Here is a 20,517-nt window from a genome sequence, read left to right on the forward strand (position 1 = left end):
AAGGCAGGGGAAAGAGGAGACAGGGTCTCAGAAGAAAAGTGACAGTGGATCAAGGGTGCGGAGGGAGAACACTCCAGAAACACAGACCACAGGAGCAGTTAGAAACAAGACAAGCACCCCAGGACTAAGAGGTAGGAAAGTAAGTAGATTACTACACAGTATATACTTTTTAAAAATTAATGGTTTCGGCCGGGCGCGGTGGCTCACGCTTGTAATCCCAGCACTTTGGGAGGCCGAGGCGGGCGGATCACGAGGTCAGGAGATCAAGACCACGGTGAAACCCCGTCTCTACTAAAAATACAAAAAATTAGCCGGGCGTGGTGGCAGGCGCCTGTAGTCCCAGCTACTCGGAGAGGCTGAGGCAGGAGAATGGCGTGAACCCGGGAGGCGGAGCTTGCAGTGAGCCGAGATTGCGCCACTGCACTCCAGCCTGGGCGACAGAGCGAGACTCCGTCTCAAAAGAAAAAAAAAAAAAAAAAAAAAAAATTAATGGTTTCCTGTCCCAACTGACATTGCCCATCCAGAGGATCAAGTATGGAAACAATTACAGCATCTGGTACCATGGTATTAGTTATATGTGGACATAGGTAGCACGGCTACATAACTGCATATGTCCTCTTAATTATTATTTGGAACTATGCTGCATTAAGTTATATGGATCAGTTAACAACGTGTTTTCATTGCAATTACCCAAAATCAATAGCATCATTAATTAAAATTATAAATAGTGAAATTATCTTAAAATAATTCTCCCTGACCAATTCCCATGCCCCTTGATTCTGAAGCAGTAACTAACTTCCCACCAGGCTTTCCACTTCTCTCTTCACTGCCTACACACAGTCCAGAAAACTGGGAAGAAAGACAAGTGAAAAAACGAGTGATGGAAAGCAGAGGGAAAGGCCAGCATTCAACACCTCAGCATGGCCCAGCTCTGTGACCTGACCCCTGCCCACCTCACCCAATTGTCCCTGGAACTGTCCACCTGGCTTCACAATCCAGCCTCCAGCAGTCTTGACTACCATGTAGTTCGTGCACATCCCACACGCCATGGTTGATCCTGCTGCAACCCCTGACTGGAATGGGCTGCCCCTGCTAACCTGCCTAACTTCCACTTGCTGCATATCAAATGTTACCAGCCCAAGGAAGTGTTTTCTGAAGCAGCTAGGGAGACTTGGCATTTCTTGACCTAAGCTAAGGCAGGTGTTGTTTTGACCTTTTTAACTCTAAAGACTAACACAGTGCTGGCATATACTGACATTCAACAGATGTTTGTTTAATCCTCACTTCCCCCAGTTAGTCACATACACTTCAGAAACTGCCTGCAGTGCTCTTCCAAATCTCTGTACTTCTCCTCGTGTTTGCTCTGTTAAAAACGTCCAAATGTGGCCGGGCGCGGTGGCTCACGCTTGTAATCCCAGCACTTTGGGAGGCCCAGGCGGGCAGATCACGAGGTCAGGAGATCGAGGCCACAGTGAAACCCCGTCTCTACTAAAAATACAAAAAAATTAGCCAGGCGTGGTGGCGGGCGCCTGTAGTCCCAGCTACTCGGAGAGGCTGAGGCAGGAGAATGGCGTGAACCCGGGAGGTGGAGCTTGCAGTGAGCTGAGATCGCACCACTGCACTCCAGCCTGGGCGACAGAGCGAGACTCCGTCTCAAAAAAAAAAAAAAAAGTCCAAATGTGCCTTGTGAATGGCCCCTCATCCTTTAAGATCCAACTCAAAGATAACCCTCCTGTGAGAAAAGATTTTCCTTCTGCTCCTCAGCAGAGCTCGTCCTCCCAGCCTTGTGTTCTCACTCAGCCTTGTTCCTTCTCCTAGAGTGGCTTCCGCAACACAGACAGCCCGGGCACCACCTTGTCACCATGCCCACAAAAAAAAAAAAAAAAAAAAAAAGGAAGCACAAGAATCTGCCAAATGAGAAGTAATAAACAAATAATAAATCAGCGGTTATGCTTCCCTTCGATCTACATTTCTCATACTTCCTTCTCATCCAGTTCTTGTGCAAAAGAAACAGCAAAAGCACCCACAAAGTAAAGGACTGTGAGAAACAGAACAGGGAGAGGAAGGTTAACAAGAAAAAAAATTACGGAACAGGCAAAGGAAATCAGGAGAATGGCTACCCTCCTATATTCTACTGTGGGGATCAGGAAGGTTAAAGAATCCTGAGACTCTACAAGATTTCTTTTTAGAGACAGGGTCTCGCTCTGTTGCCCAGGCTAGAGTGCAGTGGCACCATCATAGCTCACCGTAGCCTCAAACTCCTGGGCTTAGAAGAGCTTCCCTCTGCAGCCCCTCAAATAGCTGGAACTACAGACATGCACCACCACGCACAGCTAATTATTTTTATTTTTTGTAAAGACAGGGTCTCCCTGTGTTGCTCAGGCGGATCTCAAATTCCTGAGCTCAAGTGATTCTCCCACCTCAGCCTCCCAAAGTGCTGGGATTACAGGCATGAGCCACCACATCTAGCCATCACAATAGCATTTTAAAATCACAAGGAAGCCACTTTAAAACAAACAAAAAAAAAGAAGCAACGAGTTAAGTCACTAGAACATGACTGTTTCACTGGAAAAGACTTCAGACACAGAAGCCAATGTTTTCAACTACTACACCAAGAAATGATAATATTTAGTTTATTTCTATTTTGTTATAGGTTGATCATACTTATTGGCCATGGAATACATCTATGACCCCACCCTTCTGTGGCAAAAATTTTAGAAACCACTACCACAGAAAACCAAACCAGGGTATAATGGAGACAAGAGCTGTCCTTCCCCTGTGAGGAGGAGCTGAGTGCTGCCTCAGTTTCCACTCTGCTGTCCTAACACCCCAGCACTCTCCCAGCTTCACCAAACAGTTCACTGGAAAATACACGAGGATGATATCTGAGAAAACAAGTTTTATATGTGAATATTATAACCAAGATCACTCTTAGGCTTTCCCATAATAAAGTCATTTGTATAGTTTTAAAAATTGTAAATGTTCATTCACTACGTAAAAGGTATCTCAAGGATTCTAACATCAGAGGAATACATGAATAATGTTAATTTTTTGTTCCTAACTGAGGTAGAGAGAAAGCAATCATTACGTAGCATTTGTGAAATTTCAAGCTAAAGACAAAAATATTCAACAAAAAAATATTAAAATATTATATGGATAAAATACATAATGTACCATTTATAATGGGAGAGCATTTTAATGTTAATCTAAACATTTTTTACAAAACTGAGAGACGTTGCACTTTATACTGTTACAAGCATAATTCATGCCACATTATAGAATAAACATTTCCTATCTATATCTCTTTAACCAAAACAACCAGCTAAACCAAATACTTATTTTATTTGGATATATCTGTAGAGATGATGGGTGTAACTAATTATTCAGCTAAAAATGCAGTTCCGTGGTGCTTTTAATGATTTAGGTATACACAGCTTTAGTTCTCACAGCAGACTAAAAATAGTGATTTTAATTTATTCCTGCTGCCTACAATTACCCACAACCATGTATTTTTAAATATTTCCAGCCTATAAAAATTACTAATTTTTGCCACTTGTGTTTATCTGCATTTAGACTTTGATTTGGATAAATTAAGCTCTCAAGTGTTCCTTGCTTTATGAAACTCTGCATGTTGTACACTTCAACACAAATAAATGACTTGTACCATTAGAGGTTTAAATAATGTAATGTATTTCATGCTCAGCCTGAAGCTGGATTCCAATGAAGTTGCTAATGCACGTAATGATTAAGTGTAACTCAAATACTAACTGTGTTGTTGAAAACATGACAGGCAATAATTTGGTCTATTATATTCTGCCATTTAATTGCCTAGTACAGACATTCTCTGACACGTTATGAAGCAATGATTTACAATTATTCAAGCTGCAAAGGTCAGAAAGTGACATTATAATCATCTACATAGAGATCCCTTCTAATGCACAAAAACTAGGTAATGCCACACACACACACACACACACACACAGAGTTTTACTGCATTAGTAACTTTCTATTTAAGGTTTCTTAAACCAACTAGGAATAAACAGTTCATAAGCACATTAATATACAATTTTAAAATGTCTGGAATCTTTTCATGAACCCAGATGTGACAGATTTAGAAAATGCCCTTATACTCTCCTGATTAGGTAAATTCATTTCAACTATTTAACTCCATACACAAGATCAAGACGAGACTTAGGTAAATCAATCAGTCAACAATGCAACTCCTAAATCATGCACACGAGGGTCTGCACTTCTCAATAATGGCATATCAAACTTGGTTATCATTTCTTAGGTTTGTTGAAATCACAGGCTAATTATTAGTTTTCTACAACTCTTAAAAAAAAAACTAATACTGCAAAACAAAAACAATAACCCTAGTTTATCAATTATATCCCTCTCATATTAATGGGATGATATAATCTTTATACTTTTAGACACTTACCTCCTGCTATTACACAAATACGTTCAGTTTGTAAGCCTCAAGTAAATGCAATAAATTATCAACACATGAATGAGTGGGAAAAAATAAAATTATTTAATACAACACTTATAAGTGGGAAATATAAAACAGGGAAACTTGGGGAGAGAGAGAGAGAGACAATATCAGAATATGAAAGTAAAGCAATGTGCAAGCAATTTTTTTAAAAAATGTAAATGTGGGCAAAAGTAGAAAATAAAAGTGGATGGTAGGAGAAAGTAGATAAGTTACATTTCCTACATGCTAGTGAAAACAACTTAGAGAGAAAAAAAAAAGTACAAACTAAAGTCAGGAACAAAAACACGTGTTATAAAAAGCAGAGAAATAAAGAAAAGAAATAGTTAAAAGGAAGAAAGAGTGGTCTACCATTACTAGTGGAATAATTTAAGTACATCACTAAAAACACTTTGAATATTAAGTTTCCCATCAGTAAAATGGGGATAATAAGCATAAGGTAAGCAATCCACAAAGCTATAGAAATCAACAAGCGAGATAAAAGTTAATCAAGGCTATTTATTAGACCACAATGCACTGCATAAATACTATTTAGAGTACCAGGTATACTACCTTATATGTACATAGAGAATAAAATAAACTTAAAAGAATTTAACAAGACATGGTGCCTAAAATAACTTTTTTAAGTCATCGAGATTTTTACGTTTTTGACTACTGAAAGAAATAAAGGTAAAGATCATGGATGTAATAAAAATACGCATTTGGCCTATTTTCTAAACACAAAATTATTAAATAAAAGCATTAACTATAAAAAATAGGTATAGTTTCTATTATTTCTTACTTTCTCTCCCACTAAGCCCTATGTCAGAGTCATAACAGATTTTCATGTTAACTATCCATCAAGTGCCTAAATATAAACATATGTATATTCTATAAAATTCCCCTCTCGATCACATTTGGATATTTTTAACAAGTAAGAAACTCAACTTTTCAAAAAAAAAAAAAAAAGGTTCCCCCAAAAGTGAAAGTAAAATAAATGGCTCTTAACGTGAAGTTATCCACAACATGTACTTAAAACATGATGTACAAAGCAATACATTTTTTAAATTTTTACCATGACATGAGCAGGTAAACCTTGAGTACACAAAACTTAAATTCTGAATTCTTAATCCTAACGACCTAATAGGAATTAGGCATCTAATACATTCAGCTTCTTCTGTCAAACTAACTTAAACTCAAGATATACAGTAGTTAAGATTTGCCAGTGGGGCAGGGCAAAAGGGGGTAATGGTATCTTAAAACTGATCCTGAAGATTCAAAGAAAATCAGTCTAGGTTCAGACAACTTATACAAAAGTTTAAAAGGCAGTTTTTGTCAAGGGTGTTGCTAGTGCACAACCCTAAAACTACGTGTTAATGAAAAACACAAAACGTGCAGTTGATGAGCATCCAAAATCATCTAATATAAAGACCTGAAAAAGAGGTCAATTACAAATAATCTGAGACATTAATATTGAGCTCAATACTGTTTGTTGTTTCCATCAACTTCACCATAAAATATTAGTTTTCTTCTTCAAGAAAACCAAGAGGTTACTAAGAAAAAATACAATATTCTGAGTAATAATTTCACTTTAAAAATGTGGCTGCCCAATTTTTTTATTATTAATCAAGACTATTTGAGAAATAACTCCTTAAAACTCAAATAATGAAGAGATCATTAAGAAAATTCTAAAAGGCAGACACTAAGATACTAACTACTAAGGAAAAGAAAACATAATGCAGGACCTTCTGTTTGTGACAAAATTATAGAGTTAATGTTCCTGAAAGATCACTTCACCTTTTAAAGCATGATTTTGTAAAAGGTAAAATTTATAGCAATTAAAGCTAATGAAGAAATGCAGCATGAGCTGCTTATGTTCAGGAACTAATAGGTCCACTGAGCATTTCTAAGATTATTTAGCCATCAATGATAATGAATTGACTTTGTCAGTGATGTTAATGTACAAATACTCTCTAGTGCCAGTAATCTGATAACCAATCCTTGCACTTTTTTATGTTTTTCACTTTTTTAACCTATACACTGCCCTATCCCTTTGAAACACATGAAATATGACACAACCTATGATACTTCTTCTGCAACATTGAAGGGTACCTAATTCACTACCATTCTGTTCCAACTACATAGATCAATAAGTATTCTTCAGTTTACTGCAACTCTTCGGAACTTTCAGCGTCACCGTTAAAATTATTGCTACCTAACTTTTAAACCAAATTTCATTGTAAAAAAATAAAGAGAACTATTATTTCCTAGTCTGATGAAATTCAATGGCTGTCATAATTCTAAGAAATACAATTCTGGACTCTAGAATGCTTGTTCTACATACGCACACATACGCATAGCTCTCTCGCTGAAGGCAGTATAAAACTCAATATATGTACAATCATTTACAATTCTGTATCTCCAGGATCAAATATATGAACTACTCATACAATATTTCAGCTGTATGCAGTAAGCAGTTAGCGAGCAGGGTGGGCACTGTTCAAATTATACAACTAATGCCAATCAATTATGTATTCTTTTTGATACCAGACACATTAGAAACTGTTCTGTAAAAAGCTTTCTCTTCTCTTTCCAGGGTCTTAGTAACCCTAATTAAAAAATGAATGGAATTAGATCTCTATTGACAGAGTATGCAAAAATTGTTTACTTATTTCTCAGAAATGAGAGAAAAACTGCTTACTGCCACCTAATAGCAAATTTTCACTGGAGTCAGGGCCTTCTTCTTTCCTATAACTCATATGGTAAAAACAATAAATGAGCTATCTTTTAAACTTCCAAGACCTACGGCAATTAAAATGAACCATTTGACACTTGACCCTTGCAGCTAAAATCAGTAGTAACAAAACTCATTCTCCCACTCATCTTCAGGGGACTTTAGGGCAAAGGGTCATCTTCATTTACTTTAGCTGCAAGTCACTGAACCATCAATTCTGCCAATGAATATATCACAGACCATGGTTCATAAAACTGCTTGCAAAGGTATTTGTAGAACTATCCTAAGGGTCAAAATACACCACTGCATCCTGGGATGAAGTGTACTGTCCAACAAATAACAGAACTTGTTTTTGACATAAAACGTATTTACATGGTACTATCAATCAGCAGAATCTTCTACTAAAAAAATAAACCTAATATAATACGTGCACGCTGCATAATGTAATTGAGCCTGTGGTATTTTGTGAATTAGCCAAAAGAACTACAAGTTTCTCAGGTTTCACATGAAGAATTTTTATATGATGCACTTATTAATTTCTCTAGCATAACAGCATTAAAATATACTTTTAATCAGAAGTAGGGTATTAAAATCCACCTCTGAATGTCCTATGTTATACCATGTATGATCTAGCATTTTAAAACCTTTTAAACATTTCTGCTAAATTAATTAGTTTTGCATTAAGGCACCTTAGCACTTTCTATTAAATGCAACACATTTGAGTAACAGTTAAACATTGTACATGATTCTTCAGAGAAAGAAACATTAACTCAAAAAGGAAATAAGTTTTGAAATAAAGTTACACAAAAATGCATAACAACAGTTTTCTTCAGCATCATCCCTTAATAATCGGTAACCAGCCATCTGAAATTAAATCTTTTGTTGTTTTCCTTATAGAATAAGTCCAATGGATCCAGAGCTACTCATGTGATAAAAAATTAAAGCAGTACAGCAAAAGAAAAAAAACATACATATACATTCCTAAAGCTATATTATGTATTTTTTTATGTCTTTAAATGGAATTTATAGTTCTCTCTGGCAATGTGAATGAACATCCTATAATTTAGTCAATTTACAGATTACAGGTTCAAATTGACCTTGTAGCCCATAAAATTGCTCATCTTCAGTACAGGATTAGAAGTGGGAGAAGAATGTCATAACTGTATTTAAGGAATTTACCATAACAATGGAAAGGAGGGTACGCATGCATAATTTTAGCCACTCTTACTCCTATCGGTTTTGAATTCCGAAACAATGGCTATCCTGCACATGCTTCCTGGTTCACGCAGCAGAGATGGCTTCAATTTACTCACCCACAGACATGACACTTGTATTCCCTCATCCCAAGGTGCCTTTTCACATGGTTTCTGGCATCTCCAAGCTGAGCTGTTGCAAAATGGCATATCTTGCACTTGAATGGTTTTGATCCTGAGTAAATTTAACATAAAATATGATTTGATTTTGAATAATACATCACCAATAGCTTAGAAAAGAGGACTAAATCTTAAATCATACCTTTAACCTAATTAAGAATTTCTGTACCCAAAATGGAATACTTGCATTCATTTATAACTTGTATAGACCTGATTCCCTAATTATTTTACTCTGAAGACTTTGCTTCAGTGAGTCTTCCTAACTTCCACTAACAATCCTAAGATTCAAACTCAAAAGTGAGACTGCTGGGCAGTACTAAGTAGATGAGATGAGCTACATAATTTTAAATATTTTTCTTATAATTCACAAAAATACACCTTAAAGTCACTCAACACTTCAAAGGGAACATTTTTAAAACACAAATGCACGCAGGGCAGCTGATATTTTTAAAAGCATATTTATCATTAAATACATTTCTCTGTGGCCACCTCCTTGTTTCCTCATATTTCTCCGGCTTTGAATTCACTCACATTAAAACAATGGTATATTTCAGGTTCTTTCCTGGCATTTGTCCCAAATTATTACCTATATTTTTAATAACACAATTTATAAATATACAGTAGATAAATTTTTATGCTTTTATGGTCATTTTTATAGTCAAGAATCGATGATGATTAAACAAACTGGAAGAACTGACATTTTGGTTATTAATTTCAAGAACAAATATTTCAACACAAAAAGCATACAAAATTTTTTAAATCATTTCGTAAAGAACTAAGATTAAACTATACTCAAAAATGAGAAAATAAGATTATTTCAAAGTCTACACACTTAGTGTCAGTAATAGATAAGATTGAAACTGAAACATATTAACAGATAATCATCCACATTAATGAGAAACAACACTCTTTTAAGATATAAAATATATACAACATTTCCAAACTTTCTAACCAATACATCTTCAAATAAATCAAAATTATAAAAACCAGTTTAAAATCAGTACAGTATGTTCCCTGATTTTTCATATCATATTTAGTACTTATATGGTGAAATACTCCCTCTACTATAGTTAGATAGAACATGAAATATGTGAACTTTAATAAATATACAAAGAGCTCAAATTAAAAAAATTGTAATAAATCATATTTGATCAATGAACCTTTGTGCAGTGTCCTTGGAAAAAAAAAAAAATCCTCCAAGAATACTTTGTTGAAATTGAAGCACTCAGTAAAAAATTTTAGAGTCTTAGATTTCAATTTAATTCCCAAAAGCTGACAAAAAAAGTGAAGCATTTAATTTTAATCTTCCAACAGAAATAAAAAAGTCAACAGTACTAAGAACCGGCAGACAAGGTTGAATATTTCACAGTTCAATGACAATGAAGCCAGATCTCTTAATATTTCCATTTCTGCTGTTAGAAGTAGATGTAAAATATATTTAGCACCTGAATGGTTATATCTAGTCAGGTTTACATGTTTAAATGTCAAAAGCAGGCTGAGACTGCAGCTTACAGCAATCACATTCTATCAGTCACATTAGAAAATACAGTTTATTTAAATGATTCTGATAAAACCAAGCCTATCACTACTTTGAACATTTCACTAAGACATAGAATTCTATAATGGGACTTTTGTAAAGTATGTGAAGAACCAATTTACCAACACGTTAAATTTAAATGCTCTAAAGATAATAGGGTAATTAGGGCATTATTAAGTAACGATAATATCAGGACTCGAAACAAAGAAGATCAACCTCTCCCAATATTTGTATTACAATTTTGGTGAATGGATGTAAAAGGTCTCATGGGTTTGAGTTTTCATTTTGCTCACACAGCACCTGCCATGTGACTAACTCCTCCTCCTGTGGCACAGATGCCACAGAGAAAGGGACATGGGGTCTCTGGTGTGTTCAATTTACTGTCCATTGCTCCTTTGTGGAAAACTCTAGTTTCTGCAGGTCTCAGTGATCACAGCACAGCATGCTGACAATACATAAATGAGTTATTTTGTTGACTGCTTCACCCAGAATCATGGAGGCCTTGACTATTCTTCACATCTTATATTCAGAGTAGACTGTGTTAACATCTCCTTTCTGTGCCATAAAAATTCAAATACTAGCAGAGGTAATACTTCTCCGCATTAAAAAAAAAGCGGGGGGCCCTTTTTTCCTAACTAATAACATTTCCGTTTTTATGTTTGCTATGCACTTTCCGAAATGAATGCAGACATAGTGTTTATAAGACAAAATTGTAAAATCGCAGATCTCCAAATATTTCTCTCAGGTATATTTTGATTATTAAAAACAATATTATTTGCAACAGTTCCATTCCTTGGAACAGCATTATCCTCAGTAGGTTTTTTGGTTTTCATTTGGTCCGTAAGGTTTTTTCAAAGGGAAAAACTAAAGAGGCTCTCTATCTTTCTGGTACCTTATTACTTTGCCGAAAGAATTTCAAGGACTTTAAAATCCAGGTCTTCACTCAGACCTAGAGGGGCTCCTCAACCATCAGTCATTACTAATTGCTATGCATACATAGATGTGCCATTAGCATTAAAGAGAAAATAGCAAATGAAAGCCTTTAGATCTTAAAAGAATGAAGAAAGTTGTATATTACCCATCATCTAACAACTAGAGCCATCGTTCTACAATCCTCCCTAAACATTCAAACACTTCATTCATTCATTCATCTGCTCATTCATTTATTCACTCATCAAGATATACCAAGAGCCAAATAATGTGGGACACAGACGAAGCAGTGAACAACGTTAAGTCTTTGTGGTCACTGTGCTTAAAGTCTACAGATTAACTCTCCTACTGAGCTGTCTGTCCTTTGTCACGTATTGAGCTACAAACACTACCAGCCCTAACTTCAGAATTTCTTAGTGAAGTCACACACTCCCTATCTCGCTGGAACATTTTGAGATGGCATTAGTGACCAGAGCACTCTAAACATAAAACGAATGGCTTCAGACAATCTGGTACTTAACAGTAGCCCATGTTACATGAAATAAAACTTTAACAGACCAATGCGGGAGAAATGAAAACGAAGTTTTTTAGTCCTGCTAATGTAATGTGAAAGCAAACACTGCCCTTTCTGGTCATGTTGATTGCTTCGTAGTAGCATGCACATGGGGAGACTCTAGGATCCTTTTTCCTACAATGCTTGATAACCAAAACTCATTTATTTCTTATAGTGCTGCTTTTATCCTGCTAAGGATGGGAAGAAAAGGTTATATAAAACATATAGTAAATCACAAAATACGAAAACAGGGATTGGAAGAGTAAGCTCTTTTCCAGTTAACCATTAATAACAGTCTCTGCATTACTATTTTATGGACATAAGCAAAGTATGTGAAAAGCAATTCATTTTAAGATGCTCCAAGAAAAAAACCCTGAATTAAAACCTGGAGATCAACTTCCCAAAAAATGACTTGCAAAATTGAAATGGTAGACTCGTATTGTGTCCTCAGGAACAGGGCTCTTGGTAGTGTTTCAAAGCACAATAAAAATGTACTTCCTGATAAGACCAACACAAGATGTTTAAAAAAAAAACTATGCTAACTTTTACTAAATGTTACAATCAATGATGTAACTTATATAAGTAGGGTTACTTTGTCACATATTGATAGTTACCTCACTTTCACATCCACATTAACTTGATTTTAAATGCAATTAATACATATAGTCAAGGAAGACTAATGGACTACATTCTGCACTTAACCTGGTGGACATTTTCAAATGGCACAAGTGACCAGTGCAAACCTATTTTGCATTGTAAACGACTAAATAAATCTTAATGGATTAAGAATGATCAGCTATCAACACACAAGGGAAATTAAGTGCTGAAATGCCTACATTGATTATTTTAAATTATTAGCCTTACTCTGTTCTTGAATTTGTATGCTTTTAGTGAGCTTTAACACATTTACAAGACTTATTGACTATAATTACAAGAGAATTCAAGTAATGGACACATCAATTATAAGCAACATGTCTTAACCAGACAGTTGCATAAAGAATTCTAAAAAGAGCTCCATTAGCATCTTCCTCTTAGTTTTATTCAGTTTTATCTGCCTTAAGAGGGCATATTAAGAAAGTACATATTTTCTGCGCATGTGAACAAGTCTTATTCCTAAAACTGTATCATTTCAGAAAGAAAGCTGCAACAAGGCACTGAGAGAGATACCGACAGCGCAGACAAATAAGCATTTGGACTTATTCCCCAAAAATGGCTGCAGTGCATAGGAATATTTGGGATCACAAATACAATGTTTGTATTTATTTAGATTAATCTTATGCAGGTTGCCCCATTACTTCCTTCAATGAAAAACTTTTATCTATCTTTAATCACCCTAAACTAGTAATAATGCTTCATACTCTTGTCTTCTTCCTCGTAACCATGCACTAAGTTTCAAAAACTGTATGAATTTAAAGTATAGCTTTAATAATAAGCCATTATTTAAAAGTACAGTAAAATAAACCTTGCAGTTTTAATGAAAATATGTTCATTGAAATGTGAATTTATTATTCAAATCCACTCATAAATTCAACCATGGAGACAGAACTTGTCTAAGCGGAGCACAGTGATTTAGAAAAGCTGTCTATTTAAAATAAAGAATGTATGGCAGGTTTACAGAAACAGTGCAGTGAATTTTTACATAAATTTAGAACAGTAGCTTATGCATTTTCCACAAAAAAAAATGTTTTTTTAAAAACTTTCCACCTAAAATTAAACATTAAAATGGAACACTAACTGTGACAGAGCACAGAGACTAAATCAGGTGCTACCTCCAGGAACACCAGATCCCCAGCACATGTTAACTTTGGAAAGTGGTGGCTAATTTTGATCCACAAAGGTAGAATCTTGTTACCCGGAAGTTACACTTTTGGATATAAAATATCTAATGATGAATATTTTTGCATCGCTAATATTGTAAGAAAATTTGATTACTCCATTCCTTAAAAGTCACTTAACATGTCTTCTGAAATTATAAGGTGCCACTTAATATAGACTTTGGAAAATCAAATAATTAGGACTCAGAAACAACTGAAAAGCCGCCAACAGACAGCAGTTTTTAAAAGGCATCAGAGGGACTAGGCTTTTTGACAAAATTAAAAGAAATTTGTCAACTAACCTGCCTTTGAAATCACTAGGGCTTAATTACCCTTAAAAATGTTAAGTGTCAACAATGACTTATTACAGACAAGCAGAGCAGCACACAGCAGTGAAATGTGAACAGGGTAGAAAGCCAATGAGCAGCCACAGGTAGGGCTGCGTATCTGGATGGGAACAAATGGCCCCATGTCCTCACTGACTTGGCTTGCTGCAGAGCTACATACCTGTATGAGTGCGAATGTGTGCCAGGAAGGCCATCGAGTTGCTGCTTCGACACATCTTCCCACAATACTTGCAGACGTTTCCCTGGTTTTCCTCCCTCTCGCGGTTGATTTGCTCAGTGTCTTCCACTATATACTTATTCACCTCCCGCAGCAATTCCTCATGCTGTCCTTTAATATGTAGAAATAAATTCTGTTCAGAATCAAAGGGCTCTGTGCACTTGACACATTTAAAGGTGGCCCCTCCCTCCGGAAGCTCTTCCACACTGGCCTGCTCATTTCTCATGTGGCCGGCACTAGCCAGATGCTGGTGAAGGTTGCTTTCAGTATAGAACGACTTTCCACAGAGTAAACAATGGAAGTGCTTCTCTTTTGTAGGATGCTTCATGGCTATGTGAACGTTCAGTCCACTCAGTCCATCCGCTAAGAAGCCACAATCATCACAGCGAATTCGTGTAGACTCACCAAGGGAACTGCCCTCAGATTTCTTCTTTTTCACACCTTGAGCACAGTCTTTCAAGGGCAGCTCACTAATTCTCACTCCCGTTGCTATCAAGCCCTCTTCAGACTGGTCTAACAACTCACCATCTTCAGGGTTCTTTATTCTTACTATGGAGGAGTCAAATCGGCCAAAACTGTACATGGCCTGCCCTTTATCATCAATACTAATTATAGTTTCATAGACATCACTATTTTCAACTGTGCTATCAGAAGCTGGGCCGTCCTCCTCCAAAATAAATTCTGTTTCATGTTGTGAATTCATCAGAATTTCCTTATTCTCCAGAACGGGATCTTCTTGGACACCTTTCAAGTCTTCCAAACCCTGCCCATGTGCAACTTTGTTCTGACCCCCACTCTCCAGATTTCCCTGTTCTCTGGTTATTCTTGTCACAACAAGCGCAGGGCTTTCAGCCGAGTGCTCCCCATCGAGCGTTGCAGGGCACAGGTGTCCGTGGGGGACAACACCTCCACTGTCTCCCGCACTTCCTCCTTCACCCTCACAATAGACACGCAGCTCACCTGCATCATTCGGTATCTCAGGGTTTTTCTTTGCTATCTCACAATTTAAGGCAGAGCTTCTGGAATTTTCATTTTGAAATCTGCTTGGGGAGCCATAGTTTGAGGAAATAGTAAGGGACATCATCTCCTCGGGCTTCCTAACTTTATCCTTGACAGGAGCCTGTTGGAAAGTCTCACAAAAGGAATGGTCTTCATTGAAATTAGATTCTTCTTTAGTCTCAACTTCTACAGAGTCAGCAGCGCAGAGCACTTTAGACATATCTAAATTAGTGTTCTCATTCAAAATAGAGCAATCTGCAGCATTTCTAGATTTAAGAGTATCAGATGGTTGACCTGAAATTATTTGAAATTCCTCAGAATTTTGTTGATGCCCTCCTTCAGGCATAATGATGTTTTTGGACATGTCTGCAGAACCGGCTTCTACATTAGCAGAGTTGAGATAAGACTGCCTTTTCATTTTGTGTTTCTCTGTTGCTGCATGCCTGGTCATCTCGCGACGAGTCACCGCGTAGTAATCGCATGCCATGCAATAAAACTCAAACTCTTTTGTATGTTTCCGTTTTACATGCAGCTCTAGAGAAGCAGAGGAGTGAGCACTAAACTCACAGTGCAAACACTTATTCTCACCTGTGCCTGTAACATCTCTCTGGGAGTACACATCCCCCTGCTGGGCGAAGTCTTCTGGCTCTAAAGATATTTGCTCCTTTTTATCAAGAAGATGGCTGTTAACTTCTCCATCTAGAGAATGAAATACATTTTCAACTTCGGCTTCAACTGAGTTTCCACGATCGGGCTTTTCTAAAACGGAGGTGGGTGACTCAGCTGGTTTGTCAGCATGTTCATCTGACATGGTCGCTGCTGAGCCAGCATTCTTTTTACCAGCTTCAAGACTACCCCCTTCAGGGCCAACAATGATATCTGAACTGTGTTTTCCACTTGCTTCTATTTCTACCCGTCCTTTATGTTTCTTGGTGGCACAATGACGTTCCATATCTCCCTTAGTTACAGTGTAATACTTACACACTTTGCATAAATAACTATATTGGTGACTGTGTTTTCGTCTAATGTGAACAGTCAAGTTTGTAATACTAGAAGCCAAAAGACCACAGTGTGAACACGTCCGTGAGATGTTACCTTTAGGTCTCCCTCTCTTTGGAGTAGTGGTTGAAGCTAATTCATCATCTTTGGTGCTACCACCAGCCTGTGACAGTTCCTCAGGTGCCAGCATGCCCTTCTCAAGATAGGAATGCTCTTGTAATTGCACACCTATATGGCCTTCAATCCTTTCATTTCCGGAGACATCAAACTCTTCTTTTTTATCATTTGCACCTATACATACCCTTTCAATACATTCTTCAAAGCTTAAGCCAATATTATTTTTCTTAGCATTTTCAAGATGCTTGCTTCTTTTAATGTGTTTCTCCATTCCTTCTTTGCTCAATGAATAAAGATTACAAGCTTTACAAAGAAAATGATAGTCTTGACCATGCCGAAGCTTTATATGTCTCGTGAGAACAGTAGAAGATCTTGTTTTATAAAAACACTTCTTACACTGAAACTGAGGCTTACTGGAATGCCTCACTTCATTACCATGGCTTACCCTGGACTTCACAGGTTCTTCCTGAGATGCTTTTCCTGCGTCATCCATAGACTCTTTTGCGTTTTCTGATTCTAAAGTACTTAAAGGTAAAGTCTGTAAAACCAAATCACTGTTAGATGATTGCGAAGTCTTTGGTTGAACCAATGAATTAATATGCTTCTCGGTGGCTTTGTGTTCTTCCATGTCTTTTTCAGACAAAAAGAACAGATTACAAGGGGTGCAAAGAAAATGCATATTGTGCTTTTCCTTCATGTGGTCTCTAAGATTTATTTCATCCAAGGATATAAATGAACAACACTGACAACTCAGGACAGAAGGAGTTTGCTGATGCTGGTTACTGTGCAAATGTTCATCTAAGTCCCTTCTTGACATACTAGAAAAGTCACAAGTATGGCAGTAAAATTTCATCTCTCTGGCATGGCACCTTTTCACATGGATTTCCAAATCTGTCCTATTTGTAGCTACTTGCCCACAGTCTGTACAAGCACACAACGTCTGAGAGTCAGGAGCTGGCTTCACTGTCAGGGAGTCCAGCCCGGAGTCCGGAGGACGGGCACTCCCCCAGCCCTGCTCCACCTCCTGGGTTTCTGAGGTAGTCACACACACTCTATGTACACTGTTGCTCGCTTCCAGGTGTTTCAGCACTGACTCTGCATCGTGTGTTTTCATCTGTGTTCTCAAGTGTTTCATATACATCCTCTGAGTTTCACTTGTACCTCTTTTAATTCCTAAAAGATTAAACCTTTTCTTTGCCTGGCCCTTCAAGGTGAAAGTGCTGCTTCGTCGACGAAAGCTATTACCCAACACGAGAATATTTCGCTCGGGTCTTGGCCTCGAGGTTACACTGATACCGTGTGCTGCCTGAAGGGTATTTTTGGTAGATTCCAATTTCTCTAAGAGACCCTCTGAGGTTACTAAGGTGTCTAGCTTTTTACTCTGGTTTTCAGGATTCTGAGCTACACCAAGGGAAGTAACATGTTCTTCAACAATCTCTACTTCCTGTGACGAAGTATTTCTAGAAGGCATCATTTCAACAAGAAGCTCACTGCTACTACCACTTTGTTTAGAAATACTTCCTCTGAAATCTTTAAATGTGCTTCCCACATTTCGTAATCCTTTTGAATCACTATTCTTTGCTATTGGCTTAGAAGTTCTTGGTTTTGAGTGGACATTTTTTGTTGCCATTGTACGTGATTTTTTAGGAAAAGGTTGTTTTGTTAAGATCTGTACAAATCCTCCACGAGCGGCCAGATTCTGACGACGGAGATGTGTTTTGCCAAGATAATGTGCATTCAACAGGTTTTCTTCTGCACACTGAAAACCACAAAGATCACAAGAAAAGACCTTCTGTGGCCCATGTGCTTGTTTGATATGCATATGTAGCGCTGAGCTGCTCTCTGCTTTGTGGCTGCAGTGACAACAAGTATATTCCTTAGACTGCTGCATGTGAGACTCAACATGTTTTTCCAAGTCAGAGCAAGAAGAAAACAAATGCCCACAGATGCTGCACTTGAGAACTGTATCTACATTCCCAATGGTACAACTAACACTAATTTCTTTCAGGGGGAAAGGAGATTCTCTTTCCAGATCAAGGGAAACCATTTCCTGAGCAGATGTTTTTGCAGTGTCTGTTTTCAGAGAAACAACATCAATAGTACTAAAATTGTGAGAAGGGGGGAGGGCATTTGGGAGACAAGTGCCTCCAACTGTGCAGTCACTCAGAAAGGTCTCCTTCCCTGTTTCATCTAATGCAATACCCTCTTCTGTGACTGAGCTCTCAGAAGTTTCTAATCTACAAACACCTTGCTTTCCAGATTTAAGGGGCTCTGCCTCATCTAATCTCCTACGTTTGGAAGCATGTTTATTTCTGTCTTCTCCTATAACAACACTATCAAAGTTCGATGATTCTGAAAAACCTCTTTTGCCCATAGAATTCTCAGGGAAACTTGCTATCACATCAGATACAGGCCCACCATCTTCATTATGGGATGAAAGCTTTGTCAAGTCTTGTGCTTCTTTGTTTATCTTTTCATCCTCGTCATTTTCGGGTTTATTCTCACTATCCATCATTAATAAAGTGCTGATGATGCTTCTATCTAAGGCGGCTCACTGGCACTCATAACCTGTGAAGTAAACAAACATGGTATTAAATCTTGAATATAAAGACACACGTATTAGTCCAAAACTAGATGAAAAAGTATCATGAAGTTAGCCCCAATGAAACACCCTTTATACTGAGATGAATTTGATTATACATCTAAAGTCTTTTATTAAAAAGTACGAAGTAGGATTTTAGGAACACCATGTCACCCTATTGTTGACTCCAGAAGAAATACTATGGTATCTTTGGTAGAAAAAGTGATTTCTCAACAAGCTTGCAGAAAAACTCCCATATTTCAATTCTCTGTACCAGTATACTTCAATTTACTACCATTTAAAGAAAAAAAAAAAGAGAGAGAAGCTCTCCTTTCAAATTACATTTCAATGAGCTCCTACTCTGTAAAATATATTAAAAGGAAACTGCTGTGACACAAGTCTAGAAGTGAGGCCTTCCCCTCCTTAATCCCTAACAGAAGCCCAAGTCCTATGTAAAAGAAACATAATTTTAAAACAACTGCTTCGGCCGGGGGTGGTGGCTCACGCCTGTAATCCCAGCACTTTGGGAGGCCAAGGCGGGCAGATCACGAGGTCAGGAGATCGAGATCATCCTGGCTAACACGGTGAAACCCTGTTGCTACTAAAAATACAAAAAAATTAGCCATGCATGGTGGCAGGCGCCTGTAGTCCCAGTTACTCGGGAGGCTGAGGCAGGAGAATGGTGTGAACCCGGGAGGCAGAGCTTGCAGTGAGCCGAGATTGCACCACTGCACTACAGCCTGGACGACAGAGACTCGTCTCAAAAAAAAAAAAAAAAAAAAAAAAAACCACTGTTTCATCCTTTTCTCCTAAAGCAAAGAGATTTACCATGATTTTTCTAAATATATTCCAATGAACAACATGTATAATCTCATTACATATCACCATTCGTGCTCAAGCTCTTTTGCCAATGAAAAGCCACTTCTAGTCCAGCTGTCAATCATTAATTTCTTCATCTAACAGTCATTTTATATTGTCTGAAGGTTAATGGCAAAGGGAAATGTCAGTGGTAGAGTAGAATTAATGGAGTAAATTTTGAGGAAAAAAAGAATTTTATTGAATAAAATGCCTTGAAATCAATAATATTGATTTTATTTTTCATTATGCTATTTAATTCAATTAAAACATATCATTTTCCATTTACTTTACACCATGATTGGAATGTTCAGCCAAATGCCACTTGATTCCACGTTAATAAAAAGGCATCAACGTATTATAGTCTCAAGGCTAATGACAACTATTTCAAACTATTTTAGCTATTTTTTCCATAACATTGACAAATCAAATGAAGCCTATTGCTTTGACTCAGCTAAAATTAGGCAACAAAAATATACTTATAATGTAGGACACTGAAAGCATGAACAATAAGAGAAAAAAACAAGTAAACTGGACTTCATTAAAATGAAAAACTTCAAAAGACACTATGCTTCAAAGGCCACTATCAAGAAAGTGAAACAGAGCCCACAGAATGGGAACACATTTTTGCAAATCAGATATCTGATAAGGGACTTGCATCTAGAATATATTTTAAAAACTTTTGTTACTCAATAGTAAGATAAATCAATTTAAAATGAGCACAGAATACGAAATACATTTCTTCATAGAAAATATATATAATACACATATGAAAAGATACTCTACATCAGTAGTCACTAAAGAAATGCAAATCAAACCCACAAGGAGATACCATTTCAAACCCACTAAGATAGCTATACTCAAAAAATCAGATAACAAGTGTTGGCAAGAATGTGGAAAAACTGGAACCCTCATAACACTACTAAGGGGAATGTAAAATGGTGCAGCCACTTTGGAAAACAGTCTACCAGTTCTTTAAACAATTAAACA

The 20,517-nt window shown here is 37.1% G+C and overlaps 1 protein-coding gene across 4 annotated transcripts in view; it reads right to left on the minus strand.

Annotated features, from left to right (window-relative positions):
* ZNF407 (zinc finger protein 407) overlaps positions 1-20,517 on the minus strand; it is a 477,787-nt gene that overhangs the window by 419,363 nt on the left and 37,907 nt on the right. For all 4 annotated transcript variants that reach the window (XM_055296335.2, XM_055296328.2, XM_063633737.1 and 1 more), the window contains 2 exons: positions 13,920-18,659; positions 8,519-8,633 (listed from right to left, as the gene is read on the minus strand). In XM_055296335.2, the coding sequence (XP_055152310.2) occupies positions 8,519-8,633; positions 13,920-18,606 (4,802 nt within the window). In that variant the 5' untranslated portion in view covers positions 18,607-18,659. The remainder of the gene's footprint in view (positions 1-8,518; positions 8,634-13,919; positions 18,660-20,517) is intronic.

Source organism: Symphalangus syndactylus, chromosome 1 (genome assembly GCF_028878055.3).
Source record: "Symphalangus syndactylus isolate Jambi chromosome 1, NHGRI_mSymSyn1-v2.1_pri, whole genome shotgun sequence".
Lineage (NCBI taxonomy): Eukaryota > Metazoa > Chordata > Mammalia > Primates > Hylobatidae > Symphalangus > Symphalangus syndactylus.